The 21,053-nt window shown below is 38.8% G+C and overlaps 1 protein-coding gene and 2 pseudogenes across 3 annotated transcripts; all 3 read left to right on the top strand.

Annotated features, from left to right (window-relative positions):
* Window positions 1-2,578: 2,578 nt before the first annotated feature.
* On the top strand, window positions 2,579-5,474 carry LOC101478129 (zona pellucida sperm-binding protein 4-like; annotated as a pseudogene). The gene is made up of 8 exons (XR_013099759.1): window positions 2,579-2,915; window positions 3,030-3,214; window positions 3,970-4,067; window positions 4,241-4,398; window positions 4,487-4,679; window positions 4,763-4,940; window positions 5,047-5,122; window positions 5,335-5,474. The product of XR_013099759.1 is annotated as a zona pellucida sperm-binding protein 4-like (transcript).
* Window positions 5,475-9,063: 3,589 nt separating this feature from the next.
* LOC111500490 (uncharacterized) lies at window positions 9,064-10,628 on the top strand (annotated as a pseudogene). Its single transcript, XR_013099652.1, has 3 exons — window positions 9,064-10,031; window positions 10,133-10,202; window positions 10,306-10,628. The product of XR_013099652.1 is annotated as an uncharacterized LOC111500490 (transcript).
* A 2,121-nt stretch (window positions 10,629-12,749) lies between these two features.
* On the top strand, window positions 12,750-20,953 carry chkb (choline kinase beta). Its single transcript, XM_004553334.4, has 11 exons — window positions 12,750-13,344; window positions 14,460-14,568; window positions 14,739-14,852; window positions 15,000-15,133; window positions 15,218-15,322; window positions 17,444-17,502; window positions 18,176-18,263; window positions 18,359-18,467; window positions 19,113-19,213; window positions 19,329-19,410; window positions 19,512-20,953. The coding sequence occupies exons 1-11, from the start codon at window positions 12,839-12,841 to the stop codon at window positions 19,566-19,568; spliced, it is 1,464 nt and encodes a 487-aa protein (XP_004553391.1). The 5' UTR covers window positions 12,750-12,838; the 3' UTR covers window positions 19,569-20,953.
* The last annotated feature ends 100 nt before the right edge of the window (window positions 20,954-21,053 follow it).

The raw sequence follows: 21,053 nt of genomic DNA, 5'->3' as shown, positions 1-21,053 counted from the left end.
GCCTCAGGGTGCTGGACTTGGGGTGAAACCCTCCATGCATGGTAAGGAGCTTTCTTGTCTTTATGTCAGTGGCTTCTATCTCCTCCTTTGGCCAGCCTATTACCCCAGCAGGGTACCTGATCACGGGCAGGGCGTACGTGTTGATGGCCCGGATCTTGTTCTTACCATTCAGCTGACTCCTCAGGACTTGCCTGACCCTCTGCAGGTACTTGGTGGTTGCAGCTTTTCTAGCGGCCTCTTCATGGTTCCCATTCGCCTGCGGGATCCCCAAGTACTTGTAACTGTCCTCTATGTCTGCAATGTTGCCTTCTGGTAGTTCAATCCCCTCAGTTCTGACTACCTTCCCTCTCTTTGTTACCATCCGACTACACTTCTCCAGTCCGAACGACATTCCAATGTCATTGCTGTATAGCCTGGTAGTGTGGATCAGTGAATCGATGTCTCGTTCATTCTTGGCATACAGCTTGATGTCATCCATGTACAGGAGGTGGCTGACAACTGCTCCGTTCCGTAGTCGGTATCCGTAGCCAGTCTTGTTAATGATCTCACTGAGGGGGTTCAGGCCTATGCAGAACAGCAGTGGGGACAGAGCATCTCCTTGGTAGATCCCGCACTTGATGGTGACTTGTGCTATGGGCTTGGAGTTGGCCTCTAGTGTTGTACGCCACATCCCCATTGAGTTCCTGATGAAGGCTCTTAGGGTCCCATTGATCTTGTACAATTCTAGGCATTCCAGTATCCAGCTGTGGGGCATTGAGTCATAGGCCTTCTTGTAATCAATCCAGGCAGTGCACAGGTTAGTCAGTCTGGTCTTGCAGTCTTGCAGTATATATATATATATATATATATATATATATATATATATATATATATATATATAAATATATATATACATTGGGTGAATGTGCAGTAGTAGCAGCAAGCAGGTGAATTTTGTACATTAATATGAATAGACATCTGACTATTTTTACAGGATAGACAATATAAACATATTTAAAATTAAAGGAATTGAAATGTACATTGTGCCTTGGTTTAGAGTGTCTGGAAGAGAGTCCTGTCTCAGTCAATTATAGATGATGTGAGAGGGCGGGTGTGTGTGTTTAGGGCACGGATGGCTTGGGGATAGAAGCTCCTCTTGAGTCTCTCTATCCTTGCCCGGAAGATGCGGAACCTTCTACCAGATTGCAGAAGTTGGAACAGTTTGTTGCCAGGATGGGACGGGTCCTTCAGTATCTGCGCTGCTGTAGTCCGGCATCTCCTGGTGTAGGTGTCCTGAAGCGGGGGGAGAGCAATCCTGCAGCAGCGTTTTGCTGTACGGATCACTCTCTGGAGATCTTTTTGGTCCTTCACACAGCTGTTCCCAAACCACGATGTCATGTTCTGTGTGAGGATGCTCTCCACAGCGCCTGTATAGAAAATCCTGAGGATCTTTGGAGAGACCCTGAACTTCCTCAGTTGTCGTAGGTGATACAGGCGCTGCCTAGCCTTTTTGGTCTGGACCTGAATGTGGGCAGCCCATGTCGGGTCTGAGGAGATGTGAACACCAAGATACTTGAAGGACTGCACCCTCTCCACTGGAGCTCCATTGATGATAATGGGCTTGTAGTCTCTGTGCTGACCCCTTCTGAAGTCCACCACCAGCTGCTAAACAGCCATAGTGATAGGAGTGACACACCCACCAGAGAGATTCATAGACTTTTGCTATCACTTTGGCCAAAACTATAAAGACATTCACTCAGAGCTTTGCAGTACACAGTTTTGCAAGAGAAGAAAAAATTATATAAAAGAACATTTAAAAAAAAAAAAGTCTGTTTTCATGTGAGTAATGGGTGCAGGTATATAGACAACAGTGACAAAAAGTTTAATTGTGGAGACACAAGTTTTTTTTGTGCATCAGATAAACAATAGTAGCTGTACAATTTGCACAATACTTCTTCTCTGGTTTAATTTGTTTATATCACTTTTTAATTTACTCAGAATTACCTCTCTAGATGCTATTACATTATTACAAATTCATGATTTTATTGGGTTATCACGTAAAATAAACCGTTTATTTTTATGAGGAGTGACTTAAATAAATAAAAATTCATCCTAAACAAGACTTTGACTCCGAAGAGGTTACCGAAGAGGAGGAAACTGTATATTTTGTTTGAGATGCATGCACAGTATAGATTTACAAAATGACTCTCAGGAGTTTTAAAACTAACATTTTAACCTGTCACAAATAAAATGACTGAATAGCTCATGCAGCCAAAATACATAATACTGAAAGCTCTTGCCTTCTGTCCACAGATGACCTGCTTACGTCTAATTATACCTTCTTTTTTTTTTTAAATCACAGACAAAGAACACTTCATCCTGTTGCAACGATTTGCAACGATGTCAAAATGAAAGATAAATAAAAGTTTTTGTTTACACTGTGAAGGCACAGTGTTGGTCAGACAGACCCTGTGAAGGTTCTTGTTATGAAACTGTTCAGATGTGAGATCCTAACAGGCCATCATTAACCATACCTTATAAAAGTCAACATATTTGCAGGATACATTTCACAGAATTTGCTGCTCTTTTATGTGACGTAATGGTACTAAAGCTGACTTGTTGTCGTCTTTTATTATTTGCCCTGCTGGGCTATAGATCGAATGCCCAAAATTATGGGCAAGGGTCTCAGAACCCTCAGAATCCTAGATACCCACCATCTCCACAGGGGCAGAAGCAAATCAATAACCCTGAATACCCTCAGCAGCCTCAGCAGCCCAAAAGACCTCTGAACCCTCAAAAGCCTTTAGAGTCATTTCACACTTGTGAAGTTGCGGAAAACTACAGGATACCGTGTGGCACTAATGAAATCTCTGCTTCTGAATGTGACGCTATAAACTGTTGTTTTGATGGACTCATGTGCTAATATGGCAAATCTGGTAAGAAGTTCTGCTTTATAGATAAACTACACCACTGATACATTATGGTGAAAGGGTAAAAGCATTTGCATTTGTCTTTCTTTTTGTTGTACTTTATTATTATTGTTGCCTCAGTGACACTTCAGTGCACCAAGGAAGGCCTGTTCATCGTGGTGGTGGCCAGAGATGCAACTCTGCCCAACACTGACTTGGAGACAATTTCTTTCTATGAGAATGGTCACAGCTGCAATCCAGTTGGCAGCACTTCAGCTTTTGCCATCTATGAGTTCCCTGTCACTGCCTGTGGTACAGTTGTAAAAGTAAGTGTTGTAACTGAATTAATAATAATGATACTTTTAATACTCCTCCTCCTACTACTAATAGTAATCATGAAAAACTTATTTATATAGCACTTTTCAAAACAGAGTTTACTGCACAGTTCACATAAAAGCCGCAAACTGTTATTTTATTTTCAGTAGTTGCTTAAAACAAATAAAAGAGTGAGCCAACCTCATTGACTGAGCAAAGCTGTTCCACAGTTTGGGTGCTACAACACCTCTGGTTTTAAAATCAGAGCTAGGGACAGTTAGAAGACCCTGGTCAGACAATCGGAGAGGCCAGCTGCATTGAGGTGTTAGAAACTCAGCTAAATAACCAGGGGCCTGTACATGTAGAGCCTTATATGTCAATAACAGAATTTTAAAGTGGATTCTGAATTTCACTGAAAGCCAGTGAAGGGATGCAAGGACAGGTGTAATATGTGACCACTGTAATTTTCATTAGCCGCCTTGCTGCTGCATTCGGAACTAATTGGAGACGATCTGAGGACTGACAGAAACTTAAAGTGTGTACTAAAAGTTCAAGAGGATTCACTGACATTTAAGGTTTGATTTTCGCAACATTTCTGAGATGAAGGAAACAATATTGGGTAACCTTTGAGATTTGAGTTTCAAAATTCAGGTGCTGATCACAAGTAATACCAAGGTTTTTAGCAGATGATTTGAAGTTATTTAAGTTTTAAGTTTAAGTTTTTACAGGCAATGTTAAAGACTGAAATCCTGTCATTATACTGTAGGAGGAGCCTGGTGTTCTAATTTACGAGAACAGGATGTCTTCCGTATACCAAGTGATTACTGGACCCCATGGATCCATTACCAGGGACACCTACAATGAGTAAATATTTTAATATCTTTATCAGAAAGTAGATACAGCATAGGCAAAAATGTTACCACGCATGGGCAGAAACTAGAAGATCGAAAACGTTCAGTGAGAAAGAAATTGTTATTCAAAGTTTATAGCTAAATTACTTCATGAGTGACTAAGATAAACTGTATTTCTTGTGCCAGGTTGTTGTTCCAGTGCAGATATGTTGGCACCACAGTTGAGGCTTTGGTTATTGATGTTGGTCCGGTTCCTCCGCCAAACTCAGTTGCAGCTGCTGGACCTGTGCGTGTGGAACTCAAGCTGGCCAATGGACAATGTGTTGCCAAGGGTTGTGTTGAAGGTTAGTCTTGGAGAGCTAAATCTGCAAAGATAGTCTCTTTTAGTAGGGAATGTGTCAACAACTACAACTATTCTCATTTTTTGGACAGAAGAGGAAGTCTACACCTCTTTTTACACCGCTGTCGAATACCCTGTCAGAAAGGTTTTGAGGGATCCTGTTTACGTTGAGGTCTACCTGATGGAGAGGACCGATCCCAACTTTGTCTTAACTCTTGAAAGATGTTGGGCAACCTCTGATTCCTATCTTCATAGTCTTCCTCAGTGGGACTTGCTGATTGATGGGTAAGAGTAGGTGGTGCTCTTAATTTGGAGGCATTTGTATTATATTTTTGATGTTTACTGTACACACTTTGCTTTTAACATAGCTGCCCCTATCGTGATGACCGCTACCTAACAACCCTGCTTCCCAGACCCTCATTTGGATTCAAGTTTCCAAGCCACCACAACCGCTTTGTTTTCAAAATGTTCCATTTTGTAGGCGATGGTAGTTCAACCCAGTCAGCAGCTACAAAGCCAAACATTATGCCTCCTTTACAGAAAAAGGTATAGCATCCCAATACTAAGCGAAAAATATCTTTATTTTCATTTCATGCTTACTTTTTGTTGTAACATATTTTCAAAGATGTGCTTTTTTTCTGTTTTTGACCAGCTGTACATCCACTGTGATGTAGCTATTTGCCAACCTACTCTTGGAAATAACTGTGAACCCAGGTGCTTCAGAAAAAGTAAGTTGTACACTGACACCATCAGTACAGTGTTTCCTGGAGTTTGATCCCCCTTGTTTTTGAGTAAGATGATTAACGAAGCTAAACAGTGGCCATACCATAAAAGGTCTCCGCTGAAAAGGTTCATCTGAAAAAGAAATAGTACATTTCCCATCATTTTATGATCTACTTAGTGCAAGTCTGATAGAAACTGACACTTGCCATGTCCACAGGGAGAGAAATTGCTGGTTCTGTCAAGAAAGTCACAAGAGAAGAAACCACTGTGGTTAGCAGCCCAGAGCTTATCTTTGTGCAAAGAAGTACAGAATATCCTAACAGATCATAGTAATGATGAAATCTTTGAATTGACTGTGTTTCAAATAAATATTCAGTGTTATAAAAGCATTGCCTGATCCTTTCATTCCCTCACAAAGCATTACTCAGGTTTATTATTTATGCAGCCCTCAAATTATTTTCCATATGACATTTCAGTGGGATTTAGCTTAGTTTTAAGTTATTATACATATTGTATGTCAGTTCTCATATTTTAATATTGCTTGTATCGATTGTAAACAAAAGGTATGTTAGTAACTCAGAACAAAGACAAACTTAGTCAAATAAAGTCTTGTGAAGAAAACTTTCTTTAAAATAACAGCATCAAAAACACATCTAAACACATCTTATTTGAAACTACTCCTTCAGTGCATGGAAGTGGATCATTAAGTTTCATGCATACTTTCACAGCAAAGGCAAACTTTCACTTTTTTTTAAATTATCTGATAACTCCAAAACTTTTCATATCCTGTATGGCTGTTCACTATTCACTACAAATTCATTGACCATTTACAGTAATGATATGAAAAGTTTTTGTTTGTATGTTTTATATTGTTATTGCTCTTGTTGCAACCACCAACAATGTCTCTATTTGATGTAAAGATTGCTGTAAAAAAAAACCTGTTAAAATGATATGAAAAGTAAAGCATTACTGAGGAGGGTTAGAGAAAGTTAATCAGTTGAGCAGTACACCTCAAAACAGCAAATTTGGGAGGCAACACTCTTATAATGGTCCTGTCTGGAGATAAAATGTCAGAATAAAAGGCAAAATACAAATACGCTTTAGTATGAAGTCAATTGACTTTCAGTGCATAAAATCAGGCACTGCAAAGTTTTATCACAACACTGTTAGCCTTTGCAGTAATTTCCATAGCTTAGTACTGCAAAATCAACAGTAAAAAACTCTAAAGGATGTTAGCAGTTTAGTACTGTAATTTGCATGTAATTGTGGGAAAATTCCATGAGATTACATTATTTTTACGATAACTCACCGTACTCATGGAAACAGCTGTAAAATACAGCAAATGTAACAATTGGTGATGTTACTGAGATTATACTATTACACCATCTGGATTTCTGTTGTTTTCTACTGTAGATCTAAGAGTAATTACTTAAATCCTCATTCAGAGTCATTACTATAAAATGCGATTCACTGTGAAAGTAGTATAAAATATAAACTACAATATACAGCATAATTTTTAAATTAAGGAGTAAGTTGCAGCCACACTAAAATTTAATTCCTTGAACTGAATGGAACCTCATATATTAATAAATGTATTTGTTTATTCAAACAATGTGAAACATTATTAATACTGTAAGGTTAGTATTGTGATAGAGTCGAGTATATTTAATTATACTCTTGTAGACATTATGACATTATGCTAGTACAATTATGGTGAACAAAAAGTACATCTAAAAGTTCATTTCAAGAATACTGTTATGTACTAAAACGGGGGCCAATATATGCCAAGAAGCATTATTAGTACACGTACTAGGTAAGGTATACTTGGGAAATATACTTGAAGTATACTTATTTTTTGTATGGCCAGCAACAAAAACTAATGGCTACATTTAGAGTAATGTTTAAAAATGACTTCATTTAGCAGGGTGTTCCTTTTTTCTCTTCTTATTCTTTCTTATACTGGACCTTCATTTGGTTTGTATAAGGTGGTACTTTTTAAGACACCTCTGCCTAACTACAGTGAACTAACCTAATAATATGCTCTGGTCGTCATTTTACTCAAGTTCAGGTGTCACATCCACTAACCAGCATCAGTCCTACAACTTCACTCTCAAAATTGATCAATTCTGGGACAAGCAGAAACTGTATTTTTAGCGGTGCCTTTTGTGGCAGGCCAGACTGCTATTAAATGCACTCTCCTAAAGAAATAATTCCTTTGTAGCACCACTTCATCTTGGTTCAGAAGAGATGTCCTGGATATACGTGATAATGTAACACGGGTGTTTATGTTTGTTCATGTTTAGCGCGTTGGGTTGTGTTTTTAAAGCGATTGTTACGTTTTTAAAGCTTTGTAATGCGACAGGTGCGATAGCCGACACCACACCTTCACCTGACGCACAACGTGATGTATGACACACACGTCGGGTATTCACTTTCAGAACAACAATGAGGATAGAAAATATTGCTCGAGGTGGTTAATGCTCCTTTCGCTGGTTGCCAACCACCATTAAATAACAACAAGAAGAAAATATTGATCTGCTTCTCAAGTTTTGCACGTTTAAGCCGCAATTCAGACTCAAACAAAGCTGCAAAGCAGGAGAACAACATGACCATCAACTATTGATGAATAGACCGTTAACATGTGCAACTTAGAAGTAGTCAGAGGTTACTGGATGTTCAATCGGGTTAAATGCAAGGTTGATTGGATTATATCTGAAGATCATATGCAATTAGTGATAACTCTGCTAGACTCCAAATTGCTCGTCCATGCGGGAGTATCTCAAAATTAAATGAAACCACTTAACACTTTTTCCCTAAAACGGACTGACATGGGACACATTAAAGTTGGATTTTTTTTCACTTATTCGAGAGAAGTCAGAAATGCGTTCTTAGTACTGTTTGTTTTGACTTTCAAGCTACCCTACCAGGATATTTTCATTCAAATGCTAAGACAAAATGTCTATATCTATGAATGTGGAGACTCAAAAGACTAGTTAGGTAATAGTTGCCAATGGATTTATGAGACTTGATAAAAACTTGGATGTTTGCAACAGGTGAATCGGTGAACTACCGAGGTTGCGCCCAAATGTTTAAAGCTGTTAGATGGTCAGTGTTTTCAGGTGTGCTTGTACTACCTGTACGGTGCGGGGTGCTGACTAAGTCATGTTAAACCCATTAAAGAGTCGAGCTCAAATATCTTTTCATTTTTGTGCACTGCTCTCTTGTCGGCACACATTTTCTGTTTATTGAAGCCTTTTGTGAATAATTTTGATCATGTAAAAACTGGGAATTGGTCCCTATTGACAATACTCTTACTATTTGCATTGCATATGTCATTTAGGAAAGGTAATTGGTCACTGAACTTTTTGCAACTATGTGTATTTCTAAATTTTGTGGCTTCAGTGCACGCAAATATATATTGTTCAGTTTGCATGTTAAAAGCCACAAACATGTAGGTAACTATAGGTTTTCTTGTGGAGCTGAGAACTGTCCTGCCACTTTCAGAACATTTTCTGCCTTCATTCACATATGCCTAGGAATCACAGAACAAGAAGGGAGACGACTAAGGAGGAGTTTTATAAGTTCACTGTTGTGTTCATGTTCCTGGATGTGGGTATGCTGCACAAAACTTCACAGCTCTTTGTGCCTCTCTCAGATTTCATATCAAAGATGGGGGGGAAGTATTATGTCCATTTGAAGGTTGCTCTAAATACTTCAGTGTCCGAACATCATTTTCCAGCCATATTTCTCAAAAACATAAGTAGACACTTCAGCAGTCAAGGCAACAAGAAATTGGGGGATTTGCCATAATGCAAGGACAGGACATAGTTAATCTATTAGAAGACAGTTGACTTTATGTCATTTAAAAATGCAGGCTAAAATGCTCTTGCCAACCAGCACTATACAGAGCATCATAGAGGAATTTCAGCATCTTTGCAGCTGTAACAAAAGTAGACACTGAATCTAACACCATCTCTCTTTTTTTTAGATGGCAGACCAAAGAATTTGAATGACACCATTACTCTGGAGCTTGGGAATGATTTCCACTCCAACTGTCGAATGCAATGACAAGAGGAGACAGAGGTCATCCAGAGGACAGAAGTATGGTTAGAATTGTTGTGGAGGCCATGCAAGTTAACTGCAGAAACACCTAAACGTGCATCTTGTGAAGAGGTTGCTAAGATCATTGTAAACAGATACCCTCAAACATTTGCAGATTTTACTGAAAAGGGAGAAAGACTGGGTTGTGGACATTATTCACTACTAAGAAGCATCAAATCTAGAGTTGAACATGTTAATCGAGATAATACAACACATAGGCTTCGTCAAACAAAGAGAACCAGGAATGAGGAAGACTGCAGTCCCAACAGTAATGCAACCTCACAAAAAAAAGTTAGATGCCTTGTGGATAGCTATGGCTGTATAAATTGGCAGCCAGTTGAACTTCCTGAGGGGGAAACGTCAGCTTCTTTAGAGGAAAAGAAAGACATCTTGTTAACAATTTTTAATTCAGAAGGACCTGGAGCTTTGGAGAGACCTGATGTGGATGACTTCATGTGCCTCACATATATTTCTCAGCGGCAGCTTATCAACAGTTGTCCCTCACTTTCAGTAGCTGAAATTCAGGAGCAGTGGCCATTCTTGTTTACTCAGAAAGGTCTTTCAAACCACTTTCACAAACTCACAGGCATCGATATCAGTGAGCGCTTAGGTCAGGCCCTCATAACCAAAGGCAGAAGGATTGTTAACTATTTCTCCACCCAGAAGCTCAGATTGAACCTTGGTATAAGGACACTCATCCAGCAGATAGAAAGTGAGGGAGTTTTGACCAACAACAAGGTTGGCACAGCAGCCATACTTCTCATGATGAAGTATTACAAGGAAGATGAAGACTCCCTCTTTGTCTTAGCAGATGTAAGCTTTTTTCATACAGCTCTAGGTTTAATGCTGTTGCTTGCTGTCCTGTTATATTTTTTTATTTGTTACATAAAATGTCTTGGTCCTTTTTCTGGCAGGAAACATCTACCAGGATGTCCCTTGAAGCAGAGAGCAACCTGCCAGGCACTCCAAGGCTGATTATGCTTGGTAAGAAGTCATTTATGAAATAGAGCTGATTAGACCATATTACAATTTCTGTTTGGCACAGGAGCTTTTCGTGGACACAGGTATCCAGTCTCTGTTTTGCTAGCTCAAATTTCTGTAATTGCCACCTGCTGGATGGTGAGTGCAGAGGGGCGTGTAATTGTTGAGCTGGACAAAGAGAACACCTTTGCTGATGCAATGTCAGTCTTCTTTGGTTCATTCTATGTATTGAACCTGGAATACCAGGAGTCAGCGTGTGCAAGGTTTTTTGTAAGGATAAACCCTGAAGAGGGAACAAAATGTACCTCCAAGGTTGGGACAAGCAGAAAGACTGGGACAACTGTGAAGCGAAAGGTTGTTCACATTAACCCTCATGTCAGAACTTTCCTCCAGCGGCTTACGGAATTTGAGTGGAGAACTTCAAATTAGGTAACTGTTTTTGCCATTTTTAGTGAATTTCTTGTATAATTTAAGTGACCAATGTGTTGTTACCCGTGTCTCCACAGATGATCCATGGCCCATGCTTTCTGGACATTTACACAAGACGAACAACAATGAAGACAAGCTCTCTTGCCATCTTGCAAGACGCTGTCTCTGTCCAATAGGTTTTTTGAGTGCAACAGTTTTGATATTTTTTCCTTCTTTTACCCGTTTGTTAAAAATTATTTCAGCTACTTACACTTTTATTGTCACACGTATTGGCTCACCCTACAAATCAATGAACTCAGTCCACAAAGCAAGATCAGGGTTCAGTGCAGGTCAGTCAAGTTCATTCACACCACACACGATCATCCATGTCCTTGTGGACCTGGCTTTGTACATTGATTTGGTGGTGTGAGCCAGTATTTTGGACAAAGGCAGAAGTGTGGGGCTTGATATTATATTCATTACAATTCAGTTTATTTGTATGGTGGCAACAAAATGATTGCCAAGGCACTTCACACTGTAGGTTTAAGACCCTACAAAATATAACTAAGAAAACTCATCACTTGAGCATATGTTGTCTGCCATGATATGGATATGACATAATATCGTTATTGTTTGTACAACCATCTGAGAAAATAATGTATTACATGGTTTAGTAAAAACAAGTGCTTCCTCAATGAAAATGTTTCCAGTTCTTTTCAGTTTTTGATTTTGGAAATGTGTATTTCAGCAGGGAAAAATCAGTGATAATAAATAAAGTGGTGTAAAGCACATAAATTATATTTTGTGTGTGTGTATCTATCTATCTATCTATCTATCCAATTTTTTTGGAACCCTCCAGTCTCTTACAGTATGTTACTGTTAACTGAAATTACGGTAAAATTACGACCTGTTAAACAGTATGACCACCTGTTGGGACACAGTATCCTCTAGCAAAGATGAATATTTTTGGTACTGATGATGCGTGATGACGGTAAGTTACTGGTTAATATATTGCAGTTTATTACCTTGCAGTGGGCTTACAGTGACATACCGGGAATAAACGGTAGTATACCAATTTTTTAATCACAGTATGATGTTACTTTGTTGACGTAATTTACGACATAACGACATAACGGTATCTCACTGGCGCCAGTGAGATACCGTAAAAAAGGCTACGGTGCGTTACCATAATTTGTCCAAGAGTATTATACCACACCAGCAAAAAACGGTATCATCCTGCAGAACAGTAAGCTACCGTAACACGGCGTCACGGTATGACGCTGGCAACAGTGACGCCAGTATGTTACCGTAAAGTGGCGATGAAAAGTCTAACAGTGAAGGATATAAAGGAACAACAAAAAGTTGTTCAGTTTAGTAGATGTCCTAATGCTTGCTGTACGATTACATGGCTTCTATGAATGATTTTCAGTGACACTGAAAGTGTTCATTTCTATGCACTTGGCTAATTCACTGGCAAAGAGAAAACACAAACTCCCACTGCACCTCTGTTAAAATTTGTTTTTCTCAAATCCAACAAACAAATAAACAGTGGCATAGTCAGTTAGTTAGAATAGCCTCCTCATTTTAGTGTAATCAATATAAAGTACTTCAAGTAAAATTAAGAAAGTGTAAACATAAATGTTCCTACTTTAATTATAAGGTAAGAGTAATAATGCATAGCCCTTTCTGTTTGGGCGTCTGCAAATAAAAATTTTGCTTTCAACTAAATGAAAAGTTAGATACCGGCTCTTTAACTTACCTGCTCACAATAGACAGAGTATATTCATTTTAAGGGATTGCAAGAAAGAATAAGCTTCATCGTACTACTGTGGGCAATTGAAAACAACCCACACTTGAAAAAGTTTTAAAACTCAGTTTTATGTTGAATAAGACGCAAGCAAAGAGTAACTAGACCTTTTTCTCCCACATTCCTGCCAAATAATATCAGCGAATACACTCTGAAATCATATTATTCATTGCACTCAATGAATTCAAAGATATGCGCCACAGTCAATTACAAATAAAAACTTCATTTCCCAGAAACCTTCAGCGAACGTGACGTAGGAAGCTACTGCCAGCAACGACCAATGAGATTTGTGTGTGAACTCGCTCTCGAATTTTGATTGGACGTCGAATTCTTCATCTCGGCTCATCAATCCACTGGTACGTTGTCTGCGTAATGAGTTTACAGCAATCTGAATATATTACGGTTACGCTGTCAGCCGCCTCCCATGCGGTTCATAATATCCAGTTATGGTCGGCTCTTCCGGTTAAGCAGCTTTACAGGCGGACTGCGTGTGTCAGCGAGCCCCTCCTGTCGCCTCAGACCGACATTTCACCCTGCTATTCCTTCACTGTCCGCCCGGAAATTCAACATGCAGCCCAGCCGAAGTGTAGCAAGCAGTTGCGGCGAAGCGGGTTTAGGCAAAGAAAATAGTTCAGGGCCGGAGAATTACAGCACCAGCATTGCCACAGTCACTACAGAAGAAACAGATACTCCGGTTGTGAAGAAGCAAGTGGAGAGCACGCTTGTTCTAAACCAGAGACACCTAAGGACTCATAGTCCGCTATTAGGGGCCAACTGTGATGACGACTCGGAGGCAGAGTCCTTCCGGGATGGGAGAAGCGAAGAGGTCGACCGGGACACCAGGGATAAGGCCATAAATTGGTGCCGAGACTTTCTGTCGGGGTCGTGGAAGACCATTGAAGATGCTGATTTTCAAATCAGCATTGTCAGGTAAAATTCTTAAAAGTTATAGCAGTACGGTGGATAATAAAACACAATAATGTCTTCATTTAAATGATAGGGTATTATTATTAGTCGTTTTTTAAAACATACTAATCTGTAGGAACCAGTTTGTGTTCATGGTTTCAAGTAAAGCGACGATAAGATCCAAGATCCTTGATGGTTTCTGCTACGTTGGGTCAGCTGCAGGGACACCCACCTCTCCTTAGTGTTTACTTATCTCGCTGTCAGACAACTTATGACGCTGTGAGTGTTGGAAAAGTGGCAGGTCAGCTGTGGGCTTATTCTGAGCTGACATTTGTTTGTTTGTTTTCCTCCCACACTGGTTTGCAGGTTCAAAATGATAGCATACCCAGTGTTTTCTACGTTCATCCAACAGTCTTGACCTCCAAATTATCAACATTACTGTAATTCACTTCAGTTTTTTTTTATACAGGCTCAAGGTGCTTTATATTGTAAGGTCAAGACACTACAATAATACTGAAGAAACCCCAATAATCAGAACGATCCCCTTTGAGCAAGCACTTGGCAACAGTGGGAAGGAAAACCTCCCTTTTAAGAGGAAGAAACCTCCAGCAGCCATTTGCTGCGACCCGTTGGTGGTAAAGATGGGACTTTAGACACAGTAACTTAACTATGTGGAGTGGTGTGTAAGCTCATCGTGAGTGAAGAAGAAACAAAAGGAAAATGAACCTGGGTCATCTTTTCATGTGATTTTATTTAAAAATTAAGACTATTCTCAGTGTGAGAGGTTTACACTGACTGAAACAGTCCAAATTTGAAGGGTCATGTGCGTTAAAAGATGGCCGATGAAGATTATGTAAACACCAACCAACTACAGTAGGGAGTCTCTCCGGCTGATCTAAAGAAGCTTGTGCTGTTTACTGTTTTTAAGGCTTAAGATATAATAAAAAGACGCCTACTTAAAACGAGTCATACAGTGATTTCATCGTAAATTTGCACCCAACAATCATCGATTTACCCTTAAGAGTATCTTTGAGTGGCCTTGTCTTTTGGCTTACATTTTTTATGGTTTCCAATCTCGATTAGAGAGAGATATTTCTAGCTTGGCCTAGCTGTTATAACACTGTTGTTTTTGTTTGCAGCGGTGGACTGAGTAATCTGCTGTACCTGTGTAGTTTGCCCGACCACGTGCAATGTGTGGAAGACGAACCTCGCCAGGTGCTCCTCAGGGTTTATGGTGCCATCTTACAGGTTAGTCTGTCGCGTATGTCAAGAAGTTGCATCTAATGTCTGTGGCTGAGAGTATCATTCGGGTATTTTAAAGAGAAGATTGCACCCCTTTATTGATGTCAGTATATGCTATAAATGCCATTAATTCTCATGTAAGTGTGTCTTCCATCACATGTGTCTCTGTGGTATAGGGAGTGGACTCTTTGGTGCTAGAGAGTGTGATGTTTGCCATCCTGGCTGAACGAGCTTTAGGCCCAAAACTTTATGGCATCTTCCCCCAGGGACGCTTGGAACAGTACCTTCCGGTATGATGTACCCCAGTGTTTACACACAGTATATTCATACACACAGTGAGTTTATGCTGCTTTCTGCTGGAGTCATTCCCATCAGTTTGTTTTGTTTGTCTTTTAAACCATGTGATAAGAGATTTTGCTGTGTTTCTGTTTTCCAAGAATACTCGCATGCGCACCAGTCAGCTTTCGGACCCAGCCATCTCCGCTGAGATTGCCACGAAGCTGGCCCGTTTCCATAACATGGTTATGCCCTTTAACAAAAAGCCTAAGTGGCTGTTTGGGACCATCGATAAGTAAGTACATGTGAATGTTATCTCTCTACTGCTCAAACTGTAACTTAGTCACAGTTAAAGATACTCTGTCTGTGGTGTTTTTAGATACATGGAACAAGTGATGAATATTAGTTTTGTTCGTGAGGCACATGTGAAGAAGTACAACAAGCTGATGAAACTGGACCTTCCTGCTGAACTGAGAAGCCTCCGGTGAGTTGGAACGCAGGCTCTAGATTCTGTATACTGTCTTTTTGGACACAGTTTAAACAAAGCTTTAGATTGAGAAGAAGACAAATCAGTGAGTCCCCTCCTGACTCTCACACTAGTGTCAGGAAGAGAGTACAAACAGTACAAAGCTCCTGCTTTAATATGTTTATGTGAACAATGATGTAATTTGCATTGCTCTAGCCAACTGCTAGATCTCTTATCAGAGCCGTCTCATATTACATGCTCGAATTTTCATACAGGAACGCAAACAAAAACTTCACAAAGTGGGTATGAGTCACGCATTGGAGAGAGATTTAGCAGCTAAACAGTTTGTGCTGACTTTCTGTTTGCTGGTGAGGCCATAAGGTAACCATGCCAACATCAAGACTTTGAAAATGAGTTTTGTTAAATCAATAAAGTTTTAGGTCATTGTATAAATCAATGATTGCCAGTGTTGTTAGAGACATTTAGAAAACTGTCATGTATCCTCACCACCAGACAAGTAAGGTTACCACTAAAATAGGGCTGTTCGATATAACGATATATATCAGATGATGATATAAAAACGTCTATCGTTTCATTTTACGCTATTGTTTGTTTCGTGGTGTCGCAAAATAAACTCTTTACGGCAATATTTTTTCATCGTTTTGACGGTCACTGTAGTGGCTATATTAATTTGTTAAAGTTCTCTCTTTCTCTTATATTTAATATAACCACACTACGGACAGACAAGCGCCTGTTTTCATGCGTTGTCGTTAGCAACAACGAAGGTAACAGCATCGTGTGTCCACTTGTTTATTTTCCACATAAACCTTTCACAATAAAGCTCAAGATCCTGTTGAGACTTTTCAAAAAAAACCTGAATCACGTGAAAGATGCAGAGTGTTTACAGATGAGAAGTAAAAAAGAGCCGTCAGGTGCGAAAAAATAAACCTTAGACTCAAACGTTAGAACAGGCTTTTCCCCGCAGCACGCCGTGTAATAAATACTCACAAAGAAAACGGCGGCCGTTACAACTTATGTCTAAAAATGTATAGTTTCATGCATCGGTTAAAACACTCGACTCCAGCTACATGCGCAGCTGGAAACACTTCCTGCAAGTCGAGCTGCCCGAGATTCACAGAATTTACAGAAAATGTTACATTTTTGTGATTTATATCGTTATCGGAACGATAGAATTCTTATATCGGGATATGAGATTTTGGTCATATCGCACAGCCCTACACTAAAATGAGTCTTTATGTGAAAAGGTTTGCTGCATTATTCAAAGCTGGAAGGATTGTAGCTCTGCTTATGTTACTTATATAAATGTAATCTTTGGAATTCATTCTTCCATCTGATAGGTGACCTTTGTCCCAGTGCTTCCACAAGTTCACTTGCTGAGTTGTCTGGGTAGTCTGACCTTAGAACAGCTAGAGAATCAGACCAGTGTTTATTGTCTTGTTTATATGTACTGGTTTCACATATGTAGTTGCTGTCTGCTGCAAGGAACTTGAGCCTTCAGATTTATCTGAGTTGAAAGCGTATCTGTCACAGCATGTTGCGTATGTGACTACAGGGTACTGTTATCTTAGCTTGTTCTAGGCAGTTTGGCCTTCTCTCTATGGTCAGGAATTACTAGTGATCAAAGTGTCAGTTATATAATCGACTGCTGTTGTCACTGACGTTATTTTGGAGTTTTCGCTTTTGTACAAGAGTATTGATTTGTAAATTTTTACTTGGTTTGAATGGCTTAGTGTTTATCACATTTAATATCTTTACATATCCTGGCTGAATAGCAGAAATAATTGTGCTAAATCGTAGTATTAGTAACCCCTGACTTTTGTACAGTGCTCTATCCATGCTGTCAACAAATAAGAGTGGACCTGTAATAACTGTTGATTAGTTCAGTTTATCTTACAGTGCAATATTGACACAGTTTATTCACTTATTGTGTGCTATTGCTTAAGTTTAATTCTGGTAGATTAGGATGTCTACACTTTTCTCATGGAAGTTCTAAATTGTAGTGTTATATTGCATAAAATGCACTAGCTGCATATCCATCACTAAGATTTGTGTGTTCAAGTTTCTCTCTTTTTCTTTCATCACCTACTTGGTTTTTCTTGCCCCATGTCTCCACAACAGTGCTTTGCTCGCAGCAACTCCCTCACCAGTGGTGTTTTGCCACAATGACGTCCAAGAAGGTAAAATCTTCCATCCATCCATCCAGTCATAGCTCCGCCTATCATTACGCCTCTGGTGTGGTCCGATAGATCCCACCCTCTGGTTTCACTGTCACAATTCTTACGAAAGCTGTGCATTATATAAGTCAAGAGCAAGCTGGGTTGTAGTTTTTAATAGGGACAGCTCATGTTCAGCTATAGTCATAGCTCTGCAGCTATAAAAGCATTTTCAGGGTTTGATACACATAAGCTGACAGCTGATAAACTTGCTTCAGAAAAACTGTTCCATGTCATCTTAAAGGTGTGACATCGGCACTCTGTGCAGACCAGTTGAGTTCTTCTACACCAAACTGTGAAAATTTCAGTTCATCTCTTTAGGACAGTCTTTGCAAAGCCAACAAAAAAAGCTTGTGCCAAGATGCTAAAGGCACAATTTACTGTAAATTATCAATGTATGCTTTAATGTTTTCAGTATTAGAATTAAGGGCAAAAAGGACATTTGGATTCTTTTTTTTTTTTTTTGCATTATACAATGAAGATTTATCATTTAATTATGATTCAAACTATAAGTTATTTCACATTAAAGTTTTTTATAATGTCAAAAGAAATGTAATATTGGAAGACCAGTCTGGTAGTAAATGCTACTACTTCATTTTGTTAAGCTAAAGCCTCACTTCTTGTTTTGTTGCTGCAGGCAACATCCTCATGCTGGAAGACGGAAAGCATTCCTCAGCGGAAAAACTCATGCTCATAGACTTTGAATACAGCAGTTACAACTACAGGTAATGTGTAAGGGGAATGTTGTCTTGATTTAGCAATCAAATAATTGTGCCACCTGTACGTGAAGGTAAATAACACAATGTGTTCCTTTTTGTAGGGGTTTTGACTTTGGCAACCATTTCTGTGAGTGGATGTACGACTACACCTACAATGAGTGGCCTTTCTACAAAGCCACACCAGAGAACTATCCAACCAGAGAGCAGCAGGTCAGTCCGAAAAAACACTAGCGCCAAATAAAGAGTATTCAAATTGAGCTGCATTTTTAACACTGCTTAAATTAGTTACTCCTGACATGCTGCATTGTAATTATGAATATAGAAGTTGTAATAATATAGAAGGTAAGTTGATGTACTGTCAAGGAAAACCGTGCAGAAAACTTGGATTTGAAACATTTACTTGGAGATATGTATACGCACACTGGTTGATTTTTGGCAGTAACTCCTGGATTCACTTTTAATAGATGCATTCAATTAATGACACAAATATTGTGCTGTGTTTTGTCTTGATTTAATACTCGCACAGCTTCACTATATTTGTTTTTCTTTCTCTTCAGTACATTTAGGATCTGATTCCTTATTTATTGTTTTGATATAAAGCTAGTTAGAAAACTTTCTACTAATCTTTCCTTGGAAAAATAAAACTGGGCTGATGTTCAAACCAAAACTTTGAAGTCATCTCCCTTGATGGGATAGACTGGTTATGCAGTGCCATCTAATGGTGAAACTTCATACATTTTTATGTTTAATAGCGAGATCAAATGCTGCACATGCAGTCAAATCAAATCAGTTAAATCAGAAACAGCTGGAAGTTTAGCCACACTCACTAACTTGTAACTTTTTTTTAAATTTCAGCTTCTTTTTATTAGAAGTTATTTGGCAGAACAGCACAAAGACACTAACGTTGCTGTGGACCAGACACAAATTGAAGAAGATTTAATAATTGAAGCAAACAGGTAAAACAGCCTTAAATAGATTTTACAGCAGTGCTGACGATCAATTAGAACAAGTTACAGCAGATCAACAGATCACTGGATTTTCTGTTTGTTTGTTTGTTTTTTTTAATTGTAGATATGCATTAGCATCACACTTCCTCTGGGGGGTCTGGTCCATCATACAAGCTAAGATATCCAAGATTGAGTTTGGATACATGGTAAGGAGTGTTTGATTCTTATTACTGTTGTTATTATTCTCTTTTAGTGTAGCGCAAGTCACACATTTATATTTTTTGTAATAAACCACATTGTCTTGCAGGACTACGCCCAGTGTCGTTTTGATGCCTACTTCAAGCAAAAGAAGCTCTTCAGCTGAGATCCAGCTTGTTAATCAAAATGTACTGTCTCATTTGTTTGTCGTTATCATTCTTCAAGCTTGCCCCCTACATTGTGTTGGAACTATGCCTGTCTGCTTAAGCTGAAATGACAAAAAAGAGCCTCTGCACCTCAGGCATTCTATTTTACTCATGAATACCCTTATTGTGAAATGTTGTCATCATTTTGGGGGCCACAGTTGATTCACAACTGGTTTTCTTTCATATAAACACTTGTTAGATGCACTTCACTTCCTTGGACCATTATTAGACACTTTTATCATGGGATGTATTTGTGTAAAAGATCTACCTCACCCTTGTGATGTTCATAGGGTGCATAGTTTTCATCGTAAAGGGCTGATTCTGACTATTCAGTGAGGGAATAACTGAGACCCTTATTACCTAATCACTCCATGCTTCATAACCTTTTCCTTAAACAATTTAAAAATATTCCACACCAGTTATTCTTTAACTGTTACATTACAAACTTGCCTACATTTAGCAAATTATTATGTAAGGACTTTTTTAAAAATATACAGTTTGCATAAATTTTCATCACTGTAGAAAAAAAATACTGTCAGTTTAACTATTAGAAAGTGTAAAGCTGTTTTTACACATGAACTGGAGCGCTGATCTGTTTTGGACATTCAAAGCAGAAAGTTTACTTTGTGTCCTATCGCACTGATGTGAGAATTGCGCAAGTGGTAGTGGTGTATAGCAACTCCTGCATGCTTTATCCAGACAGCACCCTCTCCTTACTTGCACAAAGCTTTTCCCATAATGAGAACACATCTGAAACAGGCTCTCTTATGTACCGCATCAGCATTTTGCAACTTAAAGCAACATGCAGAGTTCATGTATGAAAAATGGCTTACAGCATTTATGTCAGTCTTTTTTTTTCTTTTTTTTTGTCCTTGTCACTAATTAAGATAACTGTTATTACAGTGCATTTCTGCTGCACTAACTACCTGCCCATTTGACTCTGTTTTGTTTCCACTTCTTTAAAATTGCTTCTATACCTGCTGCTTCAAATATGTGACATTCTTACCAAATATACCAATCTTTTAGAAAATATTAAAAAAATTGGAATATTTGTGCACGTTTCACCAATAATAAAAACGTGTTACAGTCAATTACTGTAGCCCATTTGAATGTGAAGTGCTTTTTTTGACATGCTTTTATTTATTTTGACTTTGTTCTATATTTGAATAAATGTACATCAATTTGACATCAAAGTTTCCAAAACAATGTTTTACACAAAGACGAAACTTGAAAGTTTACTCATTAACTACCTGTGACTGTTTTTGTTTTTAAGGAACATCTTTTCTGTAATTTTATTCTGTTAAACAAATTCAGTTTAAATGCGAATAAACACATGTGCTTAAAAGCTCGTCTTACATCTTTCAGCTGCTAAAGCTTTATTTCATGTCTAGATAAGTTTTACAGAGATGTGAAGGTAAGCTAACTACAAAGTAATTTGAGTGACC

Source organism: Maylandia zebra, linkage group LG7 (genome assembly GCF_041146795.1).
Source record: "Maylandia zebra isolate NMK-2024a linkage group LG7, Mzebra_GT3a, whole genome shotgun sequence".
In the NCBI taxonomy this organism is placed as follows: Eukaryota; Metazoa; Chordata; class Actinopteri; order Cichliformes; family Cichlidae; genus Maylandia; species Maylandia zebra.
This window is presented reverse-complemented; position numbering and strand designations above follow the sequence as displayed.